At 51.5% G+C, this 24,238-nt stretch overlaps 14 protein-coding genes across 14 annotated transcripts; 6 read left to right on the top strand and 8 right to left on the bottom strand.

Annotated features, from left to right (window-relative positions):
* Window positions 1–548: 548 nt before the first annotated feature.
* On the top strand, window positions 549–1,642 carry COCVIDRAFT_42677 (hypothetical protein; the record flags this gene model as incomplete). Its single annotated transcript, XM_014695431.1, has 2 exons — window positions 549–898; window positions 961–1,642. 2 exons carry the CDS (start codon window positions 549–551, stop codon window positions 1,640–1,642), a joined length of 1,032 nt encoding a protein of 343 aa, XP_014550917.1.
* A 220-nt stretch (window positions 1,643–1,862) lies between these two features.
* COCVIDRAFT_42676 (hypothetical protein) lies at window positions 1,863–2,513 on the bottom strand (the record flags this gene model as incomplete). The annotated part of the gene is made up of 2 exons (XM_014695430.1): window positions 1,863–1,933; window positions 1,988–2,513. 2 exons carry the CDS (start codon window positions 2,511–2,513, stop codon window positions 1,863–1,865), a joined length of 597 nt encoding a protein of 198 aa, XP_014550916.1.
* A 713-nt stretch (window positions 2,514–3,226) lies between these two features.
* COCVIDRAFT_114203 (hypothetical protein) lies at window positions 3,227–4,236 on the top strand (the record flags this gene model as incomplete). Its single annotated transcript, XM_014695429.1, has 2 exons — window positions 3,227–3,292; window positions 3,346–4,236. 2 exons carry the CDS (start codon window positions 3,227–3,229, stop codon window positions 4,234–4,236), a joined length of 957 nt encoding a protein of 318 aa, XP_014550915.1.
* A 456-nt stretch (window positions 4,237–4,692) lies between these two features.
* On the top strand, window positions 4,693–4,941 carry COCVIDRAFT_114212 (hypothetical protein; the record flags this gene model as incomplete). The annotated part of the gene is made up of 1 exon (XM_014695428.1): window positions 4,693–4,941. A coding segment is annotated over one exon (249 nt), but the record flags the coding sequence as incomplete, so codon positions are not given.
* Window positions 4,942–4,959: 18 nt separating this feature from the next.
* COCVIDRAFT_114198 (hypothetical protein) lies at window positions 4,960–5,541 on the top strand (the record flags this gene model as incomplete). Its single annotated transcript, XM_014695427.1, has 1 exon — window positions 4,960–5,541. The coding sequence occupies one exon, from the start codon at window positions 4,960–4,962 to the stop codon at window positions 5,539–5,541; it is 582 nt and encodes a 193-aa protein (XP_014550913.1).
* Window positions 5,542–6,215: 674 nt separating this feature from the next.
* Window positions 6,216–7,862, top strand: COCVIDRAFT_114245 (hypothetical protein; the record flags this gene model as incomplete). Its single annotated transcript, XM_014695426.1, has 1 exon — window positions 6,216–7,862. One exon carries the CDS (start codon window positions 6,216–6,218, stop codon window positions 7,860–7,862), a length of 1,647 nt encoding a protein of 548 aa, XP_014550912.1.
* A 1,318-nt stretch (window positions 7,863–9,180) lies between these two features.
* Window positions 9,181–9,569, bottom strand: COCVIDRAFT_20729 (hypothetical protein; the record flags this gene model as incomplete). The annotated part of the gene is made up of 2 exons (XM_014695417.1): window positions 9,181–9,327; window positions 9,414–9,569. 2 exons carry the CDS (start codon window positions 9,567–9,569, stop codon window positions 9,181–9,183), a joined length of 303 nt encoding a protein of 100 aa, XP_014550903.1.
* A 2,926-nt stretch (window positions 9,570–12,495) lies between these two features.
* Window positions 12,496–12,708, bottom strand: COCVIDRAFT_114232 (hypothetical protein; the record flags this gene model as incomplete). Its single annotated transcript, XM_014695425.1, has 1 exon — window positions 12,496–12,708. One exon carries the CDS (start codon window positions 12,706–12,708, stop codon window positions 12,496–12,498), a length of 213 nt encoding a protein of 70 aa, XP_014550911.1.
* A 788-nt stretch (window positions 12,709–13,496) lies between these two features.
* Window positions 13,497–15,158, bottom strand: COCVIDRAFT_31446 (hypothetical protein; the record flags this gene model as incomplete). Its single annotated transcript, XM_014695424.1, has 2 exons — window positions 13,497–14,381; window positions 14,433–15,158. 2 exons carry the CDS (start codon window positions 15,156–15,158, stop codon window positions 13,497–13,499), a joined length of 1,611 nt encoding a protein of 536 aa, XP_014550910.1.
* Window positions 15,159–15,556: 398 nt separating this feature from the next.
* On the bottom strand, window positions 15,557–17,150 carry COCVIDRAFT_31445 (hypothetical protein; the record flags this gene model as incomplete). Its single annotated transcript, XM_014695423.1, has 3 exons — window positions 15,557–16,273; window positions 16,323–16,716; window positions 16,918–17,150. The coding sequence occupies 3 exons, from the start codon at window positions 17,148–17,150 to the stop codon at window positions 15,557–15,559; spliced, it is 1,344 nt and encodes a 447-aa protein (XP_014550909.1).
* Window positions 17,151–17,746: 596 nt separating this feature from the next.
* Window positions 17,747–19,187, bottom strand: COCVIDRAFT_114244 (hypothetical protein; the record flags this gene model as incomplete). Its single annotated transcript, XM_014695422.1, has 3 exons — window positions 17,747–18,790; window positions 18,844–18,984; window positions 19,038–19,187. The coding sequence occupies 3 exons, from the start codon at window positions 19,185–19,187 to the stop codon at window positions 17,747–17,749; spliced, it is 1,335 nt and encodes a 444-aa protein (XP_014550908.1).
* A 1,900-nt stretch (window positions 19,188–21,087) lies between these two features.
* COCVIDRAFT_114223 (hypothetical protein) lies at window positions 21,088–21,303 on the top strand (the record flags this gene model as incomplete). Its single annotated transcript, XM_014695421.1, has 1 exon — window positions 21,088–21,303. A coding segment is annotated over one exon (216 nt), but the record flags the coding sequence as incomplete, so codon positions are not given.
* A 452-nt stretch (window positions 21,304–21,755) lies between these two features.
* On the bottom strand, window positions 21,756–22,082 carry COCVIDRAFT_114222 (hypothetical protein; the record flags this gene model as incomplete). The annotated part of the gene is made up of 1 exon (XM_014695420.1): window positions 21,756–22,082. The coding sequence occupies one exon, from the start codon at window positions 22,080–22,082 to the stop codon at window positions 21,756–21,758; it is 327 nt and encodes a 108-aa protein (XP_014550906.1).
* Window positions 22,083–23,156: 1,074 nt separating this feature from the next.
* On the bottom strand, window positions 23,157–23,492 carry COCVIDRAFT_114247 (hypothetical protein; the record flags this gene model as incomplete). Its single annotated transcript, XM_014695419.1, has 1 exon — window positions 23,157–23,492. The coding sequence occupies one exon, from the start codon at window positions 23,490–23,492 to the stop codon at window positions 23,157–23,159; it is 336 nt and encodes a 111-aa protein (XP_014550905.1).
* Window positions 23,493–24,238: the final 746 nt, after the last annotated feature.

Genomic DNA, 24,238 nt, shown 5'->3' with positions numbered 1-24,238 from the left:
AAACCTGGGTATCTGAGAACGAAAAGCTCGCTTGAATGGGTTCTACGAAACGGGCCTATCTTCTGTGCTGAACAAAGGTGACAAATGTGAATGTTAGAAAGAGGGGGTTGTGGTGCCATCGCAATCCAGGAATTATTATTCAAGTGGGAAGAATATTTGGAGTTTGAGACTTTTAGTACAATGAGACCAAGGTAGTCTATTTATGAAGTATAGAACATTTATCAAAGCAGCCACCAGGGCTGAACAGCGCGGGGCAGTGCTGAGGCAATGTTCGCGGGTTAGCGCAACTACGTCATCCTATACATTTATTTCAAAAAGGGCGCTGGGACTACTATGAGCTATCGCCTTCACTTCTGCAAGCTGAATGTCAGTGATTTGAAATATGTATTATGGGAGTGTTGCACGTTCTCGCATGAATATGCGAAAAGCAAAGACTAGAGTTGATAGTGGATGCTATAATGCCAAGCGAGCGGGACGGTCCGCTGGCGGTGTACTTATGGAGTCTGAACTTGTCTCATTCGCGCTGCGCTGATCCCACAACCTCAATCATGCCGCGCCGAGACTGGACACCTGAAGAATCCAGAGCGCAACTCCCGCCTCGCGCTGAACACTCACCACACGATGCGCGTAGTCACAAGCGCCATCATCGCTCACACCGCTCGCGCTCTCCTCGCCGCGATAACGACAGCCACCGACACAAACGGACGCGGACGCGATCGCGTTCGCTTGCGCGGGAACCTATAGATTTGCCATACAAGGCAAGGCCGCTATCGAAACGCCAGTATGACGAGTACCGACCGCTGTTTCAGTCATACCTGGATATACAAAAGCATATTCAACTAGACGAGTTGGATGAGCGGGAAGCAAAGGGACGATGGAAGAGCTTTGTTAGTAGATGGTATGCATGGATTCTCTGCGGAAAGAAAAACATGGCAAAGGAATGTTGTTCTGACGTACTAGGAATCATGGAGAGTTAGCCCGTAGCTGGTACGACCCATCCATGCTCAAGACGGCGCAAGAAACAGTGCAATCATACCGTGCATCCTCCGCCCAAGCCCCGGCCAGACGAGCATCGCCCAGCTATGCGCCTAAAGAGGGTGCAGAAGATGAGAGCGATGATGAATTTGGACCAGCACCACCGAGAGACCTGGCGCGACATGCTGGCCATGGGCCAACCATACCCAGACTTGACGACCTAACATATCGCAATGAGTTGCGAGATGAAGACCGGGCTCAAGGCCAGTCTGAGTATATGGATGATCTGCGCTATTCCCGTAAAGCCGACCGCAAAGCACAGAAGGAGCGTCTAGACGAATTGGTTCCACGCGCCGATCCGGGCAGCCGCGAACGACAATTAGAAAAGAAGCGCGAGACGACTTCTACACTACAATCATTTCGCGAAGCCAAGGAATCGGGAGATGTGGAAGTTGCGGAATCAGATCTCATGGGTGACGATGGCATTGACGTGTACAAAAAGAAGAAACGGGAGCAGGAGCGACAGAAGAATGAAAGGGAGATACGGCGCGAGGAGATTGCAAGGGCGAGGGAGGCAGAGAGAAATGAGAGGTTGGCGGAGAGGAGGGAAAAGGAGAGCAAGACCATGGAGTTTCTCAAGCAGATTGCACAGGAGAGATTCGGATAGAAGCTATTGCATGCTTTGTTCTATACGGATAGAAAAGTATATTAGGTGTGTCGTCAAGAAGGGTGTATTGGAGCGCTGCTCCAGGTGAAGGAGGTTCGCTTGTGATTAAGCACATCAAGAATGCAATTGGAAGCCAATGAGATACTCCACCAACACCATGCTGCATTGCAAAACCCAAATCATTATAACATGAATTCCTCCCAATTCCAACATGACTCTGTTATTCGTCGTCAAGAATGGAGCTCGCTAGCGGTCCGAAAAAGGGCACTTCGCATCGATCGAGCGTGGCGGCTACGAAAACGTCAGTAAGCGTTCTGAGTGGCATGTGACAGCTCCCCAACTCACCATCGAGATAGGCCCTCCATGTCAGCCAGCCAATGAGTGCCAAGTCGCCCAGCAACATGACCCAGGAGATAAAGCTCGACCAGCTAAATATGACGTGCAGAACAAAGATGAAGGCAAAAAGCAGACTACTCTGCCATGCATGGAATCGCACGTAGTCGCTTTGATGCTCAAACATAAGTAGCAAAACGCCTCCAGCCGGGGGCAGAAGCAGATATGCCAGACAAGCTTCGTAATCGAGGCGCCAGCCCAGCGATGTTGTGAACATGTCAATGTCTTGGCGAGAACGACCAAAGGACGTATTGCGCGAGGGTTGGTCCCATGCTATGCGCTCTGTGTCGGGTTCGCCGAGCGGAGATGTGGGGGGTTGGCCTTGGAAATAGTCCTGGTGGTCATACGAGGGGCGCGTAGTCGGCGAGGCAATGGTACGGGAGCGGTCGACGGATGCTCGAGGCGAGCGGAGTGGTGGTGGGGAAAGAGCTCGTGACGATTCGGGAATGTCCTGGTACGGGGCGAAGTTGGCTGCCATGGTGTCTTTGTCGGCAGACGAGGGAGATGATGCTGAGTGTTTTCTTCACCCAGAGCTCCAGGCTCTGCTATGCTTGGGCAGTGGAAAGTGGAGTGCAAGGATCGGAGCCATGGGAGGCTGTGGGCGCAGAGGAAGGCGCAACCGGCCAGTGACGCGGGACAGGACAGGGATCCTCGGCAGGCGGCACTGTCACGTGAATGCTCGCTTTGGGATGTCTCCGCTGCGTTACTCCGCTGCAGGAACACTGCGAGGTCATGCTGTGCGGCGTGACTAGAGAACGACTGCTCACGCCAGCTTACGACTCAAGAGCCACAGACGCACACGAAGCATATGCAACAGGCCATGTGCAAGGATAAATAGGAATGTCATGCATCTCATCCCCGTAGCACTCGGTCGCTGGCGGGCCGTTACTCTTTTTCATCATCACAAGAACATTGAACTGCGCCTCAAGTACAACACCGACTGCTTCATCTAGACGTGTATCATCTCATCTCACTCCACACTCTGTACTGTTGGAACCACGTATATGAGCCAGCGTTGACACCTCTCGCTGGCAAGCATCCTCACCGCCTGCCCTGCATTAAGTAAACTTGTTTGCTTTAACCCGTCTCTTTCCGCATCCATCAACGCCACACAAGACAAGTGCAAGACGCTGGCTTTCTACATCTTTCCATCTACCCATAGTGGAACACAGAAACACACCTTACTTCACAATGTGCATCGCCATCCTGACAACGGCGCATCCAGACTACCCCTTCATACTACTGAACAATCGAGATGTATGGCTTGCCGGATCAACTCAGCACTCCACATACAACTAACCCCTGAGCAGGAATATCTCCATCGCCCAACTGCAGAAGCAACATGGTGGCCTTCACCAGACACACAGGTTCTAGGCGGTTATGATCTTCATCGCCCTGTACACGGCACCTGGATGGGTGTCACTCGTCAAGGCCGCATCGCTGTACTCACCAACTACCGCGAGGAGGATGAAAAGATTATCGAGGGTGCACGCAGCAGAGGCCTGATCCCCAACGCATGGTTAAAAAGCGACCCTGCCAAGGAAGAAACCACCGATGAATTTGCAAAGCGAATGATTGAACAGGACGGTGTCGAAGGCGTGGGCGGCTTCTCACTATGTTACGGCTTCATGCAAGACGTCGTCAAAAAGGGAAAGGGGCTAGCCATTGTCAGCAACCGTACTCCAGATGTTCACGGCGTAGTTCGTTTGCTTCAAAAACCCGATGAAACCCATGCCCTGAGCAACGCTGCATACAGCGACCGTTCGTGGCCCAAAGTCATTCATGGCGAGGAATGGACCAAGAAAGCAATTGCCGAGTCGGTCGCTGCAAATGAGTCTCGCGATCAACTCATCCAGCGCCTCCTGACCCTTCTCCGAACAGACACGATGCCCCGCCAAAAGGAAAATGAAGAGTGGGACATGTACCTGAATCAGTTGCGCCACAGCATCTTTATCCCAGCCATTGGCAGGGATCACCTAGAAGAGCACAAGATGCCTGCACACGAGATTGGTGATGTGGTCAAGAACAAGGCTGCGGATGCAACGAGTGGGTGTTATGGCACGCAGAAGAACATCATAGTCCTGTGTGATCGCCAAGGCAAAGTGACATATCTGGAACGGACATTATACGACGTTGATGCCAAACCAATTGAAGACGGCAAGGGGGACCGCATGTTCGAATTTCAGATTGAGGGATGGTAGGGTAGGGTAGACCTAATAGGCGCTTGCAGTAGACTGGTGAATGGATTCCGTGTTGTCCAGTCCACTCTCATTCTAGAAGAATCCCGGCCAGACTACGATTTTCAACTTTCACGCTCACTCCCACCAGTTTCTTCATCAAATCACTAGGGCGCCTCCATCTTGTTCTCATCAGCAAGACAGTTTGCTCCCAGTATTCCGCACAAGTCGCGCACTTTCACCTTTTTTCCTCACATCGCCAGGGCGGCTTTCTTGCCATTCACATCAGCAAGTCAGGTTTGCCTCTAGAGTGTTTCCGCATAGTATATCAACAAGTCATTTTTTCCCACAATGCTCTAACAACTTTCTGTGTACTCACAGCTACACTCAGTTCGTGATATATAAGTACTCTTCAAATTGTCTCCAAAAGGAACATTTCTTTACTACTTCAACTACTTCCTTACCAACTCTACGATCAAAATGTGTAAGCACATTATGCAGACACCTCGCGATCAATGCAATATCTGCATGGAGGAGGAAAAGAGGGCTACTTGCGACAATTCGGCACCGATCCAGAAGACTGAAGAGAAGGCTGAGGCCTCTTTGAATAACTTGGGGCCAGTTCCAGAAGAGTACGGAGACTCTCGTGACCAGGGGGGCAACTGGAGGGACTACAAAACTCTCTCCGACGTGGACAGCATCACATCTCACTGGCGTCTAGACAACCTTGTCGAGGAACCTGGACCGATGCTTTTAGCTAAGTCTTCAAACCTTCAACCAGAGACTGCCCACGAGGATAACTTTCCTTCGTGGACGCAAGAAGCTCCCTATGACACCTATGAAAATGGAGTTGGTCCCTGTCCAGCGCTGTACAACCCCAATCATAGAGAGGGTCCTTATACTGGACGATATGACCATCATCGTTCCTCATCACCATATATCCCCTGGACAGCGCACCTGTACTTTTCTCCACCCATCAACACATCTTCTTCGCAGGATGTCCTCTCAAACCTGCAAGATAATACGCAGCAGCAGCCGGTCGGAAATGAATTCACTTCCTTGAACGAATCTGTGAGTAGGATGTCGCACCGTGAGATGGTGCGTGAGCAGTTGGCCCAAGCACAGCAACACAATCACCAGCCACAGTCCCAGTACTATGAAGAAACTTCCCGGAACTATCAAGTTTGGCCAGGCGAGCGGACCTATGGTATGGGAGTGCCACCGCACCTGTGGCCAGCCCTATGGCCCAACGTCAATCGTCCCTTCGAACCCGGCGCGTTTGATCACCTGAGAAGCCAAATGGGCAATGATGAATCCAAACCAAAATAAATGCTCGGAATTGGCTTGGTGGGTCGTGCAAAGGTGTGTGGAGCTGAGGTATGGATACGTTGGCTGGAGGATTGCTGGAGCTCATGGGATTAGCGCTACGTATGCGACGGCTACTAAGAGGGATTGTCTGTTGTTGTTACAAAGCAAAAAACGTCCCGCAAGATAGGTGGTATATTTTCCTTTCTTTTCACGGATGCGCTGGAGTTTTTTGCTTTTCATCATGGCGCGGGAAGGCGAGTTTGGCAAGTCAATTGAACTAGAATTGAAGGAATCATGGAAAGAGTACCTCATTAGTTGTATATCAGAAATTTAAGCAAGTTGGAACAATCTTTGTGCACTCGTAGAGATTGCGATCGATTAGGCGGTAGCAAGAAGCCTGTCACTTCAGTGAGGGTAGTCTACATAATACACAAAGGCCGTTCTTTCACACGTGCTTTGTCTTGGCAGTCTGACTCGGCTCGGATCACTAGTGACGTCTTGCAGATCCTCGGGAAGTCTGGGTAACAAACACCGAGCTAAACTTGAGCATCGCTCCATCCTATTACTCGCAAACCACTCGACCTAACGCTTAATCTTGCCGAACAGCCTACCGTGACGTCGCTTTCCGCGTCTTATTTGTACCAACGTGAAGAAAGACACCGGCGCTCTATCGCGTCCCAACAGTCACCCGCGACATGGCGTCTCTACCGCCGCAGCGCCCCGCGTCGCAACAAAGACCTGCGCCGCCGGCTGAAGCCTCTCCTTCGCAACAAGACTGCACACGCCGGACCGACAGTTTCTCGGGCCAATCTGTCGACTCGCAAACGCTTCTACTCAACACTCCGCCGTTGCAGACAAACACTCCCGCGTCGCAAGAACAAAAAGAGGCGCCCGTCCAGCATGCGGCGCCGCAACAAGAGGAGGATGATGAGCCCCGCAAGTGCTGGATCTGCTTCAACGACGAGACAGAGGATGATGAAACGACATCAGAGTGGCGCAATCCCTGCGCCTGCTCCCTGGTTGCGCACGAGAAGTGTCTTCTCGACTGGATAGCAGATATGGAAGCGCCCAATTCGCGGCGGCGCGCGGGCACAACGGCGAATAAGATATTATGTCCACAGTGCAAGAGCGAGATTAAAGTGCAGCGACCGAAGAGTTATGTTGTGGATGCTGTAAGGCGCGTTGAGCGCGTGGTCAGCAACCTGACACTTCCTGGATTTGCTTTGTTCACCGGCACAGCGCTATACTCGACTTTGACGCTGTCTGGCACAGCGACAATATACCAGATATTCGGTACAGAGGATGCGCTGCAAATTCTCGGTCCCCTTTACGAGACGCCAAACAGGAACGTCAATTCAGTCCTCGTGCAATGGCTTGAGCACCTGCGACAGCACTGGAGGCTAGATCTCGGGTTGCCTCTGATACCCACAGTACTGGTCGCCAGCAGAACAACATTCGCAGACTCTTTCTTGCCCTTTCTTCCACTCATATTCTTCGTCAGCTCAGGTCATCCAGGCGACGAGATGCTCCAGCTACAGTGGCCGCCAAGCGCCGCCTTCTCCTTTGCCGCACTACCATATATTCGAGGTTTCTACAATGCATACTACGAGCGCGTATGGCTGCCGCGGGAACAGCAGTGGCTTAGGGAGATCCAACCCCGAGCAGGCGAAAATACTGATGCAGAGATCCAAAATCAGGCCCAGCACAACCATGCGCACGACGATGGCGATGCTGTGGAGGAAGTAGAAATCGAGCTAGATTTTGACATCTTTGCCGACTGGAACGACGGCGACGATGCGGACAACAATGGCGCGCCCGTAGCTGACGCGCATCAAGAAGAGGGCAATTGGGAAAACAATGTCCAGATACCACCTGAGGTCGATGTTCGCGCAAACCAAGCCCCTGCGCCAGACGTACCCATGCAACCAGCAGTCCAGCGCCCCCGCAACGTCCGACGCGAACGCGGCGTCACTTTCTCCACCACCTCCCTCTCAGACACCATCCTCGGCGCCCTTATCTTCCCCACGATCGCAGCAGCAATCGGCGAACTCCTACGCCAAACCCTCCCCGCTTCCTGGGTCAACCCCCCGTCTGGCTCCCCAGCCGTCTCCTGGCTCGGCGGCTGGGTCAAAAATGGCGGCAGCAGGATTGGAGGCGCAGCCAAGCCGACGGGGCTCCTGCAAACGCGCTGGGGCAGGAGTATCGTCGGTGGATGTCTTTTCGTCGGGCTCAAGGACGCGGTTATGCTTTACGTAAGGTGGAGGACTGCACAGAATCATCGCAAGAGGGGGGTTGTGGACTATGAGGGTGGAAAGAGTAGGAAGGGTGTGAAGGCTAGGTAGAGATAATGGGTTCATGGGTTGCGACGGATGTGGGTTTCCCGTCTTTGTATTATAGGCTCCAAGGCAATTTAATCAGTTCTTTTGATCATGTCATTGTGTTGGTGTTGGGAAATTGAGACATTGTGCAGTTTTTTATTCTCCAACAAGATAATGCTTAGGCTACTATCCAGCATCTGTCCCACCACCTTTCAAGAAAAAGTCGAGTATACTAGCGACTAGTGGCGCACGACACCCTTGCAATATTAGTCTTAGTGGCACGCCCACATAACATCGCAGCTTCATGCAGTGCAAAAGCTCTAATTGCGATATTCTGCAGGCAATGGGTCTGGGTGACAATCACCATGGCTAGGATTGTTGTCGTTTACAAGGTATCAGTTATATCGCCGATCGAAGTAGTAGTATATCACTCCAAGTCACCAGTGAGTGGTAAGCGTCGCGGTACACTGGCAGGAGCTTTTTGGTATAGTTTTGCAGCCGCTTCATGATCAGCTGTTCAACTTTTTGAGCATCCTAGATGTGTGCGTAGTGCTTATATTGTTTGTTGTGCTCGTTCTTACGGCCTCACGGCTTTGGTGGAGGCTCTGGGACCTCAATTTTGTCGTCCTCGTCGTTGTAAAAGATTAAATCTGGTGCCTTCTCATATCAATCAACCCAGGCAGGAATTTAGACGTCTTTGGGAGTCTCTAGAAGCATAGAGATGAGGGGTTTTAATCGGTTGCGCTCACTGTGCTAACGTGAGATCAATGAAGGAGCGACATCAGATAGTGACATATGATCCTCATCAGTGAGAAAAACACCATCCCAGAACGCAACTACGGGCTGTAGACGATACTGAGAGTAGTAAGAGTGCCCGTCTGAAGCTTCGGATTATATTGGGTTTAATTGGAATTGTGTAGATACAAAGTCGTGACGCTAGCATGAGGCAGCGGCTTCAGTGGAGCTGGTCTGTACGCTGGTGCTCGACCTTTTTTGAGAAATGATGATCCCTCCGCAGCGGATATTAGATGCGTCATCGTTAAACTCAACCACCATATACCATAGCCATAGTTTCTTAAGCACGCGCGCCCTCAATTATCGCAAGCTCGGTCACCTCGGATTATAGACAATACCTATGGTTTTTCTTATTACATAACCCTACACTGATATGTGTAACAAGAGGTATAAGAAACAAGTGGTCACATAGTTTTGTGTGTGTGGCGTATAATATAGAGAAGGGACAGTGATTTAATTAAGTCTAGCGATAAGGGCGGGTGACTACTGTCTTTGAGGGTCTGGTAAGTTCTTGCTACTTTCATTTCGATACCCTCTAGACCCCAATCTATTCGACGCAGATCCATCGCCCGTTCTCTTGCTCGTTGGTTGAATCCTTGTGACAAGAGTTCTGCGACGCTGGTCCGAAGTACGTGCCGTAATCTTTGCCGTAATCATTCCTGCAGTTATGTGATGAAAGTTGTGGAACATAACACTAATAAAAACAGTCAGTAACCACTAGTTCTTAGAATCTAATAAGAGTGGAGTGAAGAAGGCGTAGTTGATAATGTTAGTACGCACGCATTCCCAGTGGGCTTTAGTTTCCTGCCCGGATCTGCCATTTCTAGTTGTAGGACAATCAGTTGTAGGAGCACCACCCGGCGTAGTTCCTAAGCAACAGACTGCTGAGACAGTGCTCAGGAAAGGAGACACGGCGAGGAAGAGTAATCCGATCATTATAGACAATGAGAACTCAAATAGTACTATAAAAGTCGGTTATTGTGTAGGTAGCGATAAGGATAGGATACTGATTCTGGTAGAGTGATTAAGTATAGAGCAACACAGGAGCAGACCTTGGACGACTTATATACTACTGCGATAGATATTGAACTACTATGCTACATGGCATAATTGATGTATGTGGGTCCACGAGTACGGGACGATATAGTCCGGTAAGCCGCGGTAACATGTAAGAGCTAAAGGATCTTAAATACCGTCTTAGCGTCTCTATAGTAAACATGTCACGATATTCTGAACCAAGAGACTGATCCTTAGGGATTTATCGGGGACCTCTTAGCATGGTACAGTCTTTTTCACGTGCATAGGAGTATATAATTGTAACCACCCCTACGAAGACCCCTCAAGGATTCGTCTTAGTTCTACTCTTTTAATGTATATCATGCCTATCCGCGAAACACCCTATGATAAAACTTATAATAGATAGCATAGTAAGCATATAACTCCTTACGACAAAGATGAAAAGAGATAGTGAGGCGGGACTTACTCGGTGCTGTGACAGTCTACAATTTTAGTACTGAACGGGTGTGGAGCCTATAGTAGCTACAAGTTCTACTATGGTGGACGCTGGCACAGATCTCGTTCTTAGAATTGCTTGTGTCGTCACAGGGAGAGGACTAGTAAAGAGAGTAACGGCGGCACTAGTTTAAAATATGAAGAGTTGCATATCTTTCTATTACATGAAAGCTCCCCGTCTTATAGTCCATTAGTCCAATCGTGGTGTCAGCACAAGGGTCGCTGGCCACCCTGTGCACCGGCACAGTACCAGAGACTAAAGTTTGCATTTTCAGCATCTGTACACAAACGGGGTCTGAGTAATATTATTCAATCCTGGCGGAACTAATACAGTTAAGTCGTACGTATCACACGGGGTTCCAAAAGTATATACTCTACCTATCTTAATCTAGATATACTAGTGCCAACAGTCTTTTAGGAGGTTTATTAGTAGAGTAATATAGAGTAAGGAAAAAACTTCAAAAAAAAAAGCTAATCCTCTGATGTATCTTTGAGAACAAAAAGAAGACTGGACGCTGTGGGAATTGAACCCACGACCTTTCACAAGTACGCACATGGATAGTATGCGAAGCGAAAATCATACCCCTAGACCAAGCGCCCTTGCAAATTTTACAAGAAATTTTGAAATTTTGAATTCATATCGTAATCTAACCAAGACCGCTACGAAGCAGTGCAGAGTAAATGTCTAGAAAGTCCTGGAATCACAGAATTTGAAGGATCAAAGGATTTGTGAACAACCTCCTCAAACGTATCTCGGTGCGTCGTGCAGTTTACCGGAAAACCTAGACTATTTTTGACTTGGGGCGCAGGTGTCACGTGATGTACCAATTAACCAAGACTTGACTTCCATGGTTTCGATAGAGAAAAAGTAGACGGTTATGCTGAGATATGCAAAGAATCAACGGGAAATACTAGATAGTATAGGTGGTAGGATTGGTAACAGTAAGGATACAAGGATGAACGGATCCTACTTATCGCATTCGATGCAGTAAACTCGTGAAGTGTACTATAATTTTCTTTCCCACCCTTTTACTCCATAGATTTATCGGGATCTTACATCTTGGTATACTTGACCAATGCTCGTAGTTATTCGTCGAAATACTCGTAGTGCGTCATCGTCAGCCTCGCCTCGGTGCGGACCGGGACACAGTAGTGTAGTCATAGTCTCACTCTATGTAACAGTACGAAGTCACGATTTGCCTTGTTGCAAGTATCACGCGCTTGTTCATGCGTCGTCACCATTGCAATCGACATCTGATATAAGAATAACTTCGCAACGTAACTCACGAGGAGAACGTAGTCTACAGTGGCCTTCCGCTACAGTTCTCACATCATAGCTAGGAACAATTCGCAAGAGTAGTGTCTTGTCGTAGAGGTTTCTCTATAGTACCGCATTTTGAACCTCGGTATGAGCTTTCAAACCCACTTTACTCTCAATTATGGATTAGCCTCATGCTAACCCCAGCATTTTAATCAATATCAACTTAAATCAACGACTGTTTCTTGAAATCCTCAAGGATCAGCAAACATGTTTGTCTCTACACAAAGTCTTTCGACGGAATATCAGTGTTTGGAAGACCAAAGTCCCGACGGATATAGTATGTTATAACTTGATTTACGCTTGCGCTTACAGTTACGATTGTTCCGCGGAAGAGAATTATTTGTGCAGATACCTGTTTTCTTATCTAACAGCAGCTTCTCTGCAATACCTTATATTTCGTATACATATATACAGTACCCCGCTGATATAGGCAAATTGTAATAACCCGAGACCTTCGTTGTAGTGTCGTTAGAGCTACTCTTGTCGGCATGTTACAAACGTCTCATGTCTTTCGATTAAATTCCCGTTAAACTGCAGACAGGTGATCAAGCAATGACTTAAGAGTTTATTGGAGTACTTGGCCCCTTCCTGGTATGTAGATTGTTGCGTCCACCTATCTGCAAAGTGGCATCCGTACTATCCTTGTGCGGCGCGGCCTACTCTGCATCTCTGCCGCATCTGCCAATGGACTTTTGATGTACGATGAGAGCAGCTAGGGATCTAAGCCTATCGGATATAATCTCGAGAACCCATGGCTGGTTCGACGTAGGACATATTAAGATATGGGTAGTGTTTATTGCTGATGAAGAAGAGGCGATGTAGGCCGATGAGGTTTCCATGTTTGGGCCTGAGACGTGAGCACGGTCAGGGCACTGCAGACGCTATTGAACTTTGAAAGCTTGGCCATAAATTATCATTCTATTCGATTGTTCATTTCATATTCAGACTGCCCATTGCCTGTTAATTATGCAGTCTCTACATTCCTCCAATCATCCATCATAATCTTCCGATCTTCTCATCTCCACTAATTTAAACCTTCTTGCTAGTGGTTTCCTCGCTGTGCTCCTTGAGTGGGTGTTCGGGGTTTGAGCTCAGGGTGTCCTTAGTGTTGTCACTGGACTTCTCAGCGCCCTCCTTAGGTCCAGCGCCCTGCTGGTTGACGTTGTCGGAGATCTGACCGGCTTGAGCACCAGACTGGCGCTCGGGGTCGGGAGACTGGCGACCGGCGTTGGGGGCAGACATTTTGGTATGGGGTGTTGATTAGGTAGAAGAGCTGCTCGGAGTTAGTACTTGTTGCTAGACATGAGAATAATTGCCAGTAAAGGAGTGGATGTTAGGATTGAGAGTGCAGAGAAGTCGCGACATGTTCCAATTGTGCTCCCATAAAGAGGATCCAGACAATGAATTTGACTTCTGACATGATCTGAAGCATTGTTTCCTTGGGAATGCAAGTGCAGGTTTGGGGTTGTGACGAAGCTCATGTACAGCTAATGGAACAGACGCGATAAGAGGAAAAGAACGTACGTTTGGTGTAGGAGTTGGAACTTATGTCTTCGATTAGCTCCTTTTGGACTGTGACTTGGATTTGATAGCAGATACTCACTGGAAATGTAAATGCCAGAGACGGTTGCAAGCGTGGGTGTAATGGTTCTCAAGAAGAGCGGCCCCTCGTGCCTTTTCATCTGCGAAGCTGCCCCACTGCACCTGACGTCACTTTCAGATCGGGCAACATCGACGTCAACCTCATCAAAGCGCTGCACGTTGCATGGCGCGCTATTGTGGGCCGGGGTGGTTGGTGCTTAGCAAGCGCAGAAGATGCTTGCTGACAACATGCCGCCGTCTGAATACACGCGTACCCGGTGGTTCTTATCATTCAACCATATCGAAGCCCGATCACACATGTCATATTGCTGGGTGTCTGGCAACTACATATTTCAAAGGCCCGGGGGATCCTATACTGGTCCCTCACTTACGTCAACCAATAATTGTTGTATTCGGTAGTCAGATGTATGTGCTACCTAACACAATGGCTATGTGCTTCGTTTCCCCATTTCTACGTCTACGTCGCCTCCGTCTCCGTCGTCATCCCATTCACTTCCCTTTAATCGTTTACCCAACCAGATGCCTAGAGCTGTCGCTGCGCTTGCAGCTAGGAACCAGCCCTCAAACCATCTCTCTGTAAATCTAGGCTCTAACGGCGCACCCAATGCATCCCCTATCTTGCTCTTCATCTCCGGTGGCAGATTACTACGCAGTAACAACGCCGAGCTGATGACATATGTTGCTGCGACCTGCGAGATGATAAGTGCAAAGTTTGTTTTCGCGTGGTACAACAGGCCAGGCACAACTTTCGCAAACAGTAAAAATGTCTGGAAGACGCTGTTGAACGAGAGAAGGAGCATGACGCCCGAGAGTAGGAAGGAAATTGTACGACTCCATGCTACCCGATCAATGGTCGGATCCCAGTGCTTTGCTAGGAGAGCGAGGACATTGTTAATTGGGTCACTGCTCGAGAAGCTGGCGTTGGGAGACGAGAGGCGACGGAGAGTACTGATGGTCGTTGCACCGATGCGGTACGCGCAATAGATTGCAAATACATAGGAGAACATGTTCAACAGCCGTCCATGTGCAGTGTGTGCGCGGAGCTGTGATTGCCGTCGGTTCTGAAGCACAGTCATTGAATTCTGCAGTGAATGACGCATCGTCTCGAGTCCCTGTATTTCCAACTGCAGAGTGCTTCGCTCCTGTGCATCCGGATTGGCACGAATCGAGCCGACCACTCGGCCCATGAAGCCCTGTTGAGGATTCTCTGATAGCTTACGTTCGATTGCGCGAAGTCGGCTTTCCTTGACCAAGAGCATGTCGTTTGTTGCCTGAAGCCCAGCCTGTTTGCGAGCAATATCCGATTCCGTGACCTGTAGAGTTTAGTTTATTAAGCACAATCTGTCGAGCCAACAAAAACTCACGGGTTTGTACCGCACACCAAACGTGTGCCAGAGTGCGGATATGGCAGCAAAGCCGGCGAGGGAAGCCATCAAGCTGATACCAATGATTCCGATTCTTTCAAGACAACCTTCGCTAAAAGTATGAGAATGCTCATACGACGCTTCGTGGAGGTACGAGCCTAGAATGCCTCGTCCCAGGTACCAGAAACAAGCGAGCCAGACTGCCAGGCCGCATAGCTCCAAAGCCCATGCTGCTCTACGGCGCGATGAGCGTTCTCCCCGAAATTCCAAGCCTGTTCCTGATATGAAGGAGTGTATCTCGAAGGCCGGTGTCGCGACGACAAGGAGGAAGAGTAGCGAGGGCAGCGTGATCTTGAGAGCTAGGGTCCGAGTAGCACGATCAATCGTGTTTGAGATTTCGCATAAAATCAGTTCTACCAGCACAGCAGAGAGGGCAAAGTTGGTGGAGAATATGATGCTTGCGAGCGAGGTTGCAGTCGGGCGCAAGGTCCGGAAGAAAGAAGCTCTGTCGCGCTGGGCCAGGCTGGAAGGACGTGGGGGTTCATGCTGCGCTTTGCGATGTGCGTGGCCCGATAAGATGGGAAACAGTTTGTGCGATACTACAAAGGCCACTCCGAGAAAGGTGAGGATAAAAGGCAAGGCGGAGATGGCGACAGCCATAGGACTTTGTTGGCGAGCATAGTCCGGCACACACTCATCGCAGTCGTCTGGGTTCGGCGGGAACATTGGATGTACGTAAATGCGGGTGTTAGTGCCAGTTGGTCCTGGTTATGGGGGAAGCGCGAGTATCCATCAATGACGAGAAACAATGTGGCTACGTTTACACATCAGAGGTGGTTTTGGTTTGGAGGTGCAAGCTTACTCACACCCAACTGTCCGAGTCCGAGGCGGCCACAGCAACAGCCAGGAACGCGCCGGCGAGCTGTGGCACCCGCAGCCCGCAGCCACACGAAACGTCATCATTGTCGATCAGGCAGGGATCTACCAGCCAAGCACCCCCACATGCCACTGCACTAAGTAGAGTCTAAGTATCACGGAGAATGCACATCCAAGTAGTGTGCATCTTGTACGGCACCAGGACATGGCCTTGGAGACCACAAATCAATATGGGTATTGCTAGTCAACTATGTTTCTGGTGCACCCTTTCCAGCGGGTGCCGCATCTTCAGACCCCTCCTGAGCTGCTTTTATGAGACTGTCCACGTACGACTTGGAGCTCTCCTGCGGCTCGGGACTCTCTGCCGGCTTGGGCTCTTCGGTGCTTGCATCAGCATTCTGTGACGCCAAATCTACAGTAGACACTCCAGTCGTTGTTGAGCCTTCGCCCCGCTCGTCTTCGTCCTCACTGCTGGACTGGCTGCTCAGTTCGGGGCTGTCGAGATTCTGTAGATGTGGGCTCTTCATCATGGGGCCTGGACTCCGTGGATCATCTCCAAGCAACGCATCGCTGTTGCCCGTCTCCAGCTCATCGTCGCTGCTATCTTGCGCACGCTCAACCTGTGCCAAGGGGTGCGCTGTTTCTGCGACTGGCTTAGGTGTTGTCGCGGCTGCTCCAACCGTCGCTGCCTCGTCTTCGTTCGCAAAGAAGGTGTTTCGCGGGCTGTCGTACTCTGGCAGTCTCTCACTCTTCGCAAGAAGCTCTCGGTAGCCCTGCCTATCGGGATCGTTCGTGCGCTTGCTCTTTGCCTTGTCGCGTTTGGATGTTGGTCGGACAACGATGACAGGGACTGGCGAATGCTGCAGACAATACTTTGACACACTTCCAGGAAGCAACCCTTGGAAGCCACCTAGACTTTTGCCTCTTGTGCCGACCACTAGAATCGCGGGCTCGTAGAGGTTAATCTGCACTATGGTCAGCCCGAACACCTCACATGCACCATGCCATCCTCACCATGTCGTCTATGACCTTGTTGACCTTGCCTATTGAAAATTCTAATATCAAGTTGATAGCCTTGTTGTCGTGATTGCGGCTCTGTATATCTGCCATTGTGTTCTCAGCCTCAACGCGATACCGGCCCGACTCAACACTGCGGTCTCCGGCTATTGCATCTTCTTTTTCGACTACGCGCAGGCATACTATCTCGTCGCCGTCGTCCACCAGCTCGTTAATGAGCCACTGAAGGGCATATACTGAATACTCGTTCTCGTCGAAACCGCACAGGAACGTCCGCGAGCGCTTCGTGTACTCGTAGTCTTTGTGTTTGGCGATGAGTGTGAAGGAGCTCTCTTCTATAAAGTCGGCGGGCTTGTCAAACGTGTCAAAAGACACTCGGTTCTGGAAGACGCTGGACTCGCTGGTTAGCTTTGGTTTGCGCAGACTGAGCCTGGGAGACTAAGCAAGTCTGACGTTTAACCCCCAAAGCCAAGCAAAGCGTGCTTGCTCTTGGTTGCAGTTGTTCTTTACATATGAACAGAGGGCCGAGGTTATAACGGAAAAGCGCACGCAAACATAGCCATGAGAAATGCATCGCTGGGGTAGTACTTACGGTGGAGGCGGCGGTGACGATAGCCGACGTCGCTCGCGGGGTCTGGGTGTGCCTCTCGGTAATGATGCATTCCTATGCGCCAGAAACTGAATCGTCGACGGCCGCCGTGTCTCCTCGAGTGCGGGCTTTGCGCCAGTGGCAGTCTGTAGCGGGCTGGGTGGAAAGGGACCTGAAGACTTGCGCGGCGCTGGGGAAGCATGGCGGCCGTCCTTGGTCTTTGGCGAAGCACTCATGGTGGATTTTACAGAGACAAGCAGCGAGAGCACTTGAGGTAGGGTTGAGTACTACAGTAAGAATTGTGTTGCAGGTCTGCCGGCGCCAGAAAACCCCACTGGCAATGCGCGCGTGCACTGGCAACGGGATCTGCTGTGCGTCGGATGAATGCCCTTGGCGCGGGGGAATGGGAGCTCGCGGGGTAGTTGGGGATAACTAGCGATGGTGTGGGTAACGGGCAGAAGACGTCTGTCTGCTGTAGGTCGCGGGTGGAGGAGGGTGGGCAGCGGGAAAGAGAGCATCTACTTAGTCGCTGTCAATGCGCTGCCTATTCTGAGTGACGGCAAGCGCTTGGTGATGTGTCGAACCATCCGCCATGCCTTCCAGACCCTGGCCTATTGGAGATCCACCCGTCTGGCGCGTTTGGCGCATCGGACGTCCATGACATACTAGTAACTTTATGAGAAAAAAAAAGAAGCACATGTACACATACACAAATGCACCAATGTCCCATTCTAGTAATGACGCTTCGGGAATAGTCAACACACACACCAATCACAAGTAAAAGTGTCATCATTCAAGTCTACATATTTATCGTTACCTCATTCACACAAGTCTAGGCCAAGGCGCGGAGTTCGCCCTGGCTGAGCTTCGAGGCACCAATCAGGCGCTGGGCCTCTTCCTGGAAGATCTCCTTGATCTTGGCTGCGTCCTTGACGTTGTTGAGCTTGCTCGTCAATGCCGCCAGCTCCTCGTGATCCTGCTTGGTGATGATGAGGTCCACGTCGGCCAGAGCAGCATCGACTTGGGATGCGGGCGCTTCACCATCACCGTGGAAGTAGTTGGCGTCCTTGGCTGCACCACGCACCACACGCTTGTTCTTCTTTGCCGCATTCTTCGCAGCTTCCTTGGCCTTCTTTGTGTCGGCCTTTGCCGCCTTCTCAGCTGCCTCCTTCTCAGCAGCAGCCTTGGCCTCCTCAGCCTTCCTCTTCTCGGCCTCTTCTGCCTCTCGCTTCTGAGCAGCCTCCTTTTCGAGACGGCGCTTGTTCTTCTGTGCGTGCTCGGCTTGACGGAACTTCTTGATACGCTCATCGAGAGCAAGGCAGTCGTCGACCAAGTGCCTCAGACGGGCAGTGTCCTCAGTCTTCTTCTTGCGACGGGCGGCCTGGTTCTTACGCTCAACGTGACGCTTCTGGTCGCGGTTTTCGTTGTCGTCTGGTACATCCTCATCAAGGTATTCGAATGATCTCCAGCTGTCAAAGTTGTACCAGAAGTTGTAGAAGTGCTCAACCTCCTCCTTGGTGCTGTTCTCGTTACCGAGCTTGGGTACCGGTTGCTGGTTGGAGAAGCGCCCCTCAGCCTCGAAAACCTTGCCCCAGAGTTTGTAGAAGTTGCCCTTTTGCGTCTCCTTCTTCGATGGTGGCTCAACCTCGGCGGCCTCGTCGACAGAGTCGAATTGCCTCCTCTTGACAGGGTCGGACAGGACTTCGTGGGCCTTCTGGATACACTTGAAGAATTGGTCGTCTTCGGTGCCGCCCTTGGCTGCCTTCTTGTCGGGGTGATGCTTGAGCACCTTCCTGCGGTGTGCACGCTTGATCTGGTCGTCGGTTGCGCGCCATCGGTAGCGGGTTATACCAAGCACAGCGTAATGATCTTGAGACTGCATACCATGTTAGTATAGTGTAATCCAGGAACATCCCTAGCAATTCTCACCTTCCAGTCCTTTGCCTCACGCTGCAGCATCAGAGGGTCCTCAGGCTCGTCAACATCATCGGGATCCTCCTCCTCGACGCTCTTGACATTGGCCTGGGCCTGGATGCGGTCGTCCTCGGAGAAAGTGCGCTTGTGACGCTTCTACATGGGAGAATTAGTATTGATGTTGTGTGGCTCGGCGATATTGAACATACTCTGCGGGCATAGGCCAAGAAGTGTGGGCCGACAGGCTCAATGTTGCGGTCGTTGGCTTCACTCAACTGGCCGATGGCCTTGAAGTCTTTCTCACCAGCCCAACCTTCGGGCAGGACCGGGAGGGGGAGTGCAATCTCCACGTTTGCCATTGTTGTTGTGGTGATGGTGATGGTGGTGGTGGGGGAGGCCAGGCTGGGGGAGAAAAAGTTCGGATTCGGGGCAGCCCTGGCTGTGGCGCTAGTTTACCGAACGCTGATCCTAGCGCATCGCCTGAATCCCAGCCCCAATGGACACCCCAGAACGTGTCCGGATACTCTAGTGCCCGCCCATGGTCCTGCATCCGACATTCGATTAACAAGCCTGTTTGGTGTCTTTTCTTGCATGTCTTATTATCCTTCTTTGTAAAACAACTTCATCATGTTCCAGGTGCCCACATCACTCCCAGAGCTATGACATCGCCAGGCTGACTTGAGACACAGCGCATTCGAGGGGCAATAGACGCGATTGCGGAGGAACAGGCCCGCCAGAAAGCCGCCCAGCAAGCCGCCCTGCAGACCAGATCTTCGCGATCCAATTCGGCTACAGCACGGCGCTCTAATTCCCGTAATCTATCACCCTCGAAACGAACAGCACGATCCAAAGATGGCGACAGCAGCAAAGCCGCGCCCGCTGGAAAGGGCCCCGATCCCTCTGAATTCGACCCGGACTTTGTCATAGGCGAGGACGAGGAACTGTTAAGCCGAGCTGCCACACCACGCCCTAAGAAAAAGGCGCCAGCAGCAGATGCCACGACCGAGAACGGCGACGATAAGAAGGAGGAGTCGCAGGTCGCAGAAGGGGAGGCGCAGGTGGAGGCAGAGGCGCAAGAGAAACCGGAACAACCACCGGAAATCCCCCCAGAGGTCAAGCTGCGGCTCCGTAGATTGGACAAACTGGAGCCCAAGTACACTGGTGAGTGGTACCTTCGTCCGAATGCGCTGATTCCTTTCAAGCCACATATCGTGAGCAGGGGACGCAGCCAGCACCTACATCATGCGCATGTACCCTCAAGACTTTCCTGGCTGCACTATTCTTTCCAAATCCGCCACCTGCTCCCTCTTTGACCGCAAAGTTTGTCACACAAGGTACGCGAAGCTAACCTGGAAATCAGAGTTACTCCGGTCGTACCGCATCGCACACGCTAGGGTTGGCGCAATCGAGGCGTTTGAGAGTTCTCTGCGCGAATACACTCCTCTTACTTCTATCAGCGATGCCAGCGCCTTTGTGGAATACTTAGGTCAACTGAACGTCAAAAGCGACATGCTTATGGAAGAGCTCAAGCGTGTATCTAGGGAGCGTGATGAGCTCAACAAGAAGCTCGAGGATGCCGAGAAACGCGCAAAGGAAGCGTCTGAAGAGGTGGAAACACTCAAATCGCATGCGCAAACAAGCAAGGAGAATGAGCAAGACAGCTCCACAACGCAGACCGATTCAGCTACACCCTCGTTGCCATCAAAAGAACCCAAGCAAACAGACACCACTGGAGAAGGCGAAGACTTCTTCTCGTACGACAGCGAATTACCTCGTGTGCAAGCGCAACTACAAGAGACCGAGGCAAAAGTGGAGAAGCTCGAAGAGGAAAACAAGTCGCTCAAGAACGAACTTTCGACGGCACAGGAATCAGCACAATCCTTTATGCAGAATCTGGAGACGACGACTAATGATCTGAACACGTTCAAGGACACGCATCAGCGCCTGCAGCGCGAGGCGGATGAGCGTGAAAAGGAGCTGAATGGTAGCATTGAGGAGCTCAAGGCAAAGGTCACTAGCGCAGAAGAGGAGCTCGAAAAGCACAAGGAGTCGCATGGTGAGAGTGAAAAGACCATCAGTGATCTCAAGAAGAAGCTCGAGGCCACGACCAAGGAATTGGAAGACTTGCACGCTGAGAAGGGAGAGAAGATTGTGGAAGAGGACCAAGTCGAATCTTTGCAGCGTCGCATTGAAGAGCTAGACAACGAGCTCTCGCAACTGCGCGACAAGCATGCAAAGAGTGAGAAGAAGAACGAGACGATGAGCAGCTTGCTTGACAAGGTGCGCGAACAGCTGAAGGCGGCGGAATCTAAGCGTGACAGCGCTTTGGTTAAACTCGAGCAGGCTAAGCACGATCTTGAGAAGAAGAATCTTGAGAAGGCGGATGCCAAGCCAGCATCTATCAAGGTAGAACCGGCGCCCCCATCTCCAGCACTACCTTCTCCGGCAGCACCGCTCAGTGCGTCTGCCAAGAAGAGGAATCGCAACAAGAACAAGAAGAAGGGTGCAAAGGGGTCGGAGGGAACTGGAGCCGTGACTCCCGAAGCGACACCAAGCGAGGCAGGAGACAACGACGGGCTGCTCAGTCCTCGGGACGCAGAGTTTTCGCCGTCGCAACTGGAGGAGGCACTGAAGAATGTGGCACAGCTCAAGTCAGAGCTGGAGGAAAAGACGGCGGAGATTGAGAAGCTTCAGGATGAAGTTTCGGAGAAGACGTCGTCGATTGAGTTGCTCAAGAAGAAGGCAAAGGACCAAGAAGATATGCAGGAGGAGATTGATACACTGCGACAGGATCTCCTCGACTATGGACTTGAGCATACCGAGGCCAAAGACAAGGTCAAAGAGTTACAGGCGGAAAAGACGGCTTTGCAGGAAAACATCAGCAAGCTTGAAGGCGAGATTGCTGAATTGAAGACAGGAAAGGCAGCTCAAGAATCGTCACAGCAGGAACGAGAAGCGCTGACTGCCGAGTTTGCGGAGCTCAAGGCCAGGGCTGAATCACTGCAAACAGATCTATCGGTTGCGGAGAAGCTTGCTGCATCTCGCTTCAAGGATCTGACGGAGATGCGAGAGGTGTTGCAAAAGGCACAGCCTGAGCTAACATCTCTGCGCAAAGAAGTCGCCGAGCTGCGAAGCACTAAAGACGAGCTGGCAACCAAGACGGGTGAAGTCCGCAAGCTAGAGGGCCGCGAGAAAGACCTCCGTTCGGAGATTGCCGAGTACAAGTCGCAATTGTCGAGCAAGGAGAGTGACATCAAATCACTCAACGACAAGATGAAGCAGGAAATCAGTCAGAAGTTGGCGCTGGAAGAGACCAACAAGAAGATCCAGCGCGATCTCAAAAACTCGGAAACAGAGCGCAAGGACGTTGTGGAAGCGCGAGACAAGCTGACCAAAGACTTGGCAAAAGCGCAAGAAGAGCTCAAGACATCTCGCAACAAGGTACGCGACCTCGAGGACGAAGTAGCCAAAATCACGCGTGAGGTATCTGGTCTACGAGATGACATTCAACTCAAGTCAGCTCAGTATGCGAGTGCACAGGATCTCATGAACAGCATGCAAGACCAAACACAAGAGATCAGCACTCAGATGAAGGAGGTACGAGCCAAGAGCGAAAGTCTGGAAGAAGAGCTAGCCGATGCGCATCGATTGCTGAGCGAACGCGGTCGCGAAGCTGAGACGATGCGAAGACTGCTGAATGATGCGCAGGGACGGGCGGACACGCGGGTACGGGAGATGCAAGAGCGGCTCGACATTGCGATTGAAGAGCGTGAGCGGGCCGAGGAGCAGGCAAGCACGTTCAGCCGTCGTCGGGCGCGAGAGCTTGAGGAGCTGAAGCAAAAGGTGCGAGATGCAGAGCGTGCACAGGCGCGTGCTGTAGAAGACAAGGAGGATCTTGTGGCATCTGAGAAGGAGCTTCGCAAGAAGATGGAAGAGCTGGAGAAACGGGCAGCACAAGCCAGCGAGGAGGCATCCGAGGCCAAAGTGACTATGAGCCAGCTTCGAGATGCACTGGACGAGAGCGAGAAGCAGGCACACGAACTGGAGAAGGAGAAGGGAGAGCTGCGACGGGCGTTTGACGAGACGCAGAGCCGGCTGGAGAAGCTGCAGAAGTCGAGCAAGGTGAGTAGTGGCGGAGGGGTATGTGATGAGGTAGTGGGATGCACTAACACGTTGCAGACCATGTCTGACGAATTGCGAGCGGTCAAGGCACGCGTGTCGGACTCGCACGCACAGTCGTCGCGATCCTCGATTGAGTCTTCGCGGTCACGGCTGGCGTCGCCGAACCCCAACAAGGGGGCGGGAGGAGCAGTTGCAGAGGCGATTGACTATGTGTACCTGAAGAATGTACTGCTGCAGTTCCTCGAGCAGCGCGACCGCAAGTACCAGCAGCAGCTCATCCCGGTGCTGGGCATGCTGCTGCACTTTGACAAGCAGGACGAGCAGAAGTGGATGGCGGCAGTGTCGGCCAAGTAGTGTGGCAGTGGTAGTGGTAGTGATGGTGATGATGACGAGGATGCGGTTCTCTGCGGTCTGACGTGCAGGAGGGTGATTTGTGCATGACGGGCAGCTGAGGTGCCGTGATGGTGTGTAATGGGCGAGACAATGGGGTATGTAGCCTCGTGGGGGACCTGCGACCTGGCACTGGGAGTAGGAACCAGCATGTGAGACTAGGGAAGATGTTTGTTTGTTTTGGTTTGTTTTCTTTTTTCTTTTTTTCATGTCAGCATAGCGAGGGCTGTTGGGCTTCTCTGGGAGTAGGGTAGGACACGACATGTATTATATGTATGGCGGGGGGAGTATCAGCTTGCAGCTGGCCGCCACGGACAGGAGAGGTAATGCGGCGCATGGCTGATGGCGTGGCTGGCTCAATGCGCAATGTGTTATCCCAAGCTGCAAGTGTGTCTGTGTGTACTCTACTGGTAGTTAGTATAGTATTTGACGGCAGTCTGCGACGGGAGTGGATAGACGCCAAGCACAAGTACAGCTGGGGGGAGTCGAGTCCCAGGGCAGCCACTGCAGGCTCCTTGCCTGCAGGATTGATCAACTGGACAGATGGGTTGACTGCCGTTCCAGGTCGTGGCCTGACTGGAAAAAAATAGACTAGGGTGGTAGCAGGCGGCTGGTCTCTGGGAGGCTGGTAGTCTGGTAGTGCTGGTGGTGCTGTTGCTTGTGAACGAGGCCGTCGACTGATGTCATAACTCGTCTCGCCTCGTCTGGCCTGCTTCTTTACCGCTTCGCTCGGCCTGCTCCATGATGCGTCCTTTTCCATCCCCAAACCGGAGAGACTACTGTGTGTCTAGCTTGCTCAAAAAACTGTCCGACGCGGCGCTCTGCAGAAAATCGCGCGTGTCTGCGCCGGATCTCCCAGCAGACGAAGTGACCTCTTGACCTGCTGTTCTGGCTGCCC

Source organism: Bipolaris victoriae (genome assembly GCF_000527765.1).
Source record: "Bipolaris victoriae FI3 unplaced genomic scaffold scaffold_161, whole genome shotgun sequence".
NCBI lineage: Eukaryota > Fungi > Ascomycota > Dothideomycetes > Pleosporales > Pleosporaceae > Bipolaris > Bipolaris victoriae.
Note: the sequence above shows the minus strand (reverse complement) of the source record. Positions and strands in the feature narration are given on the sequence as shown.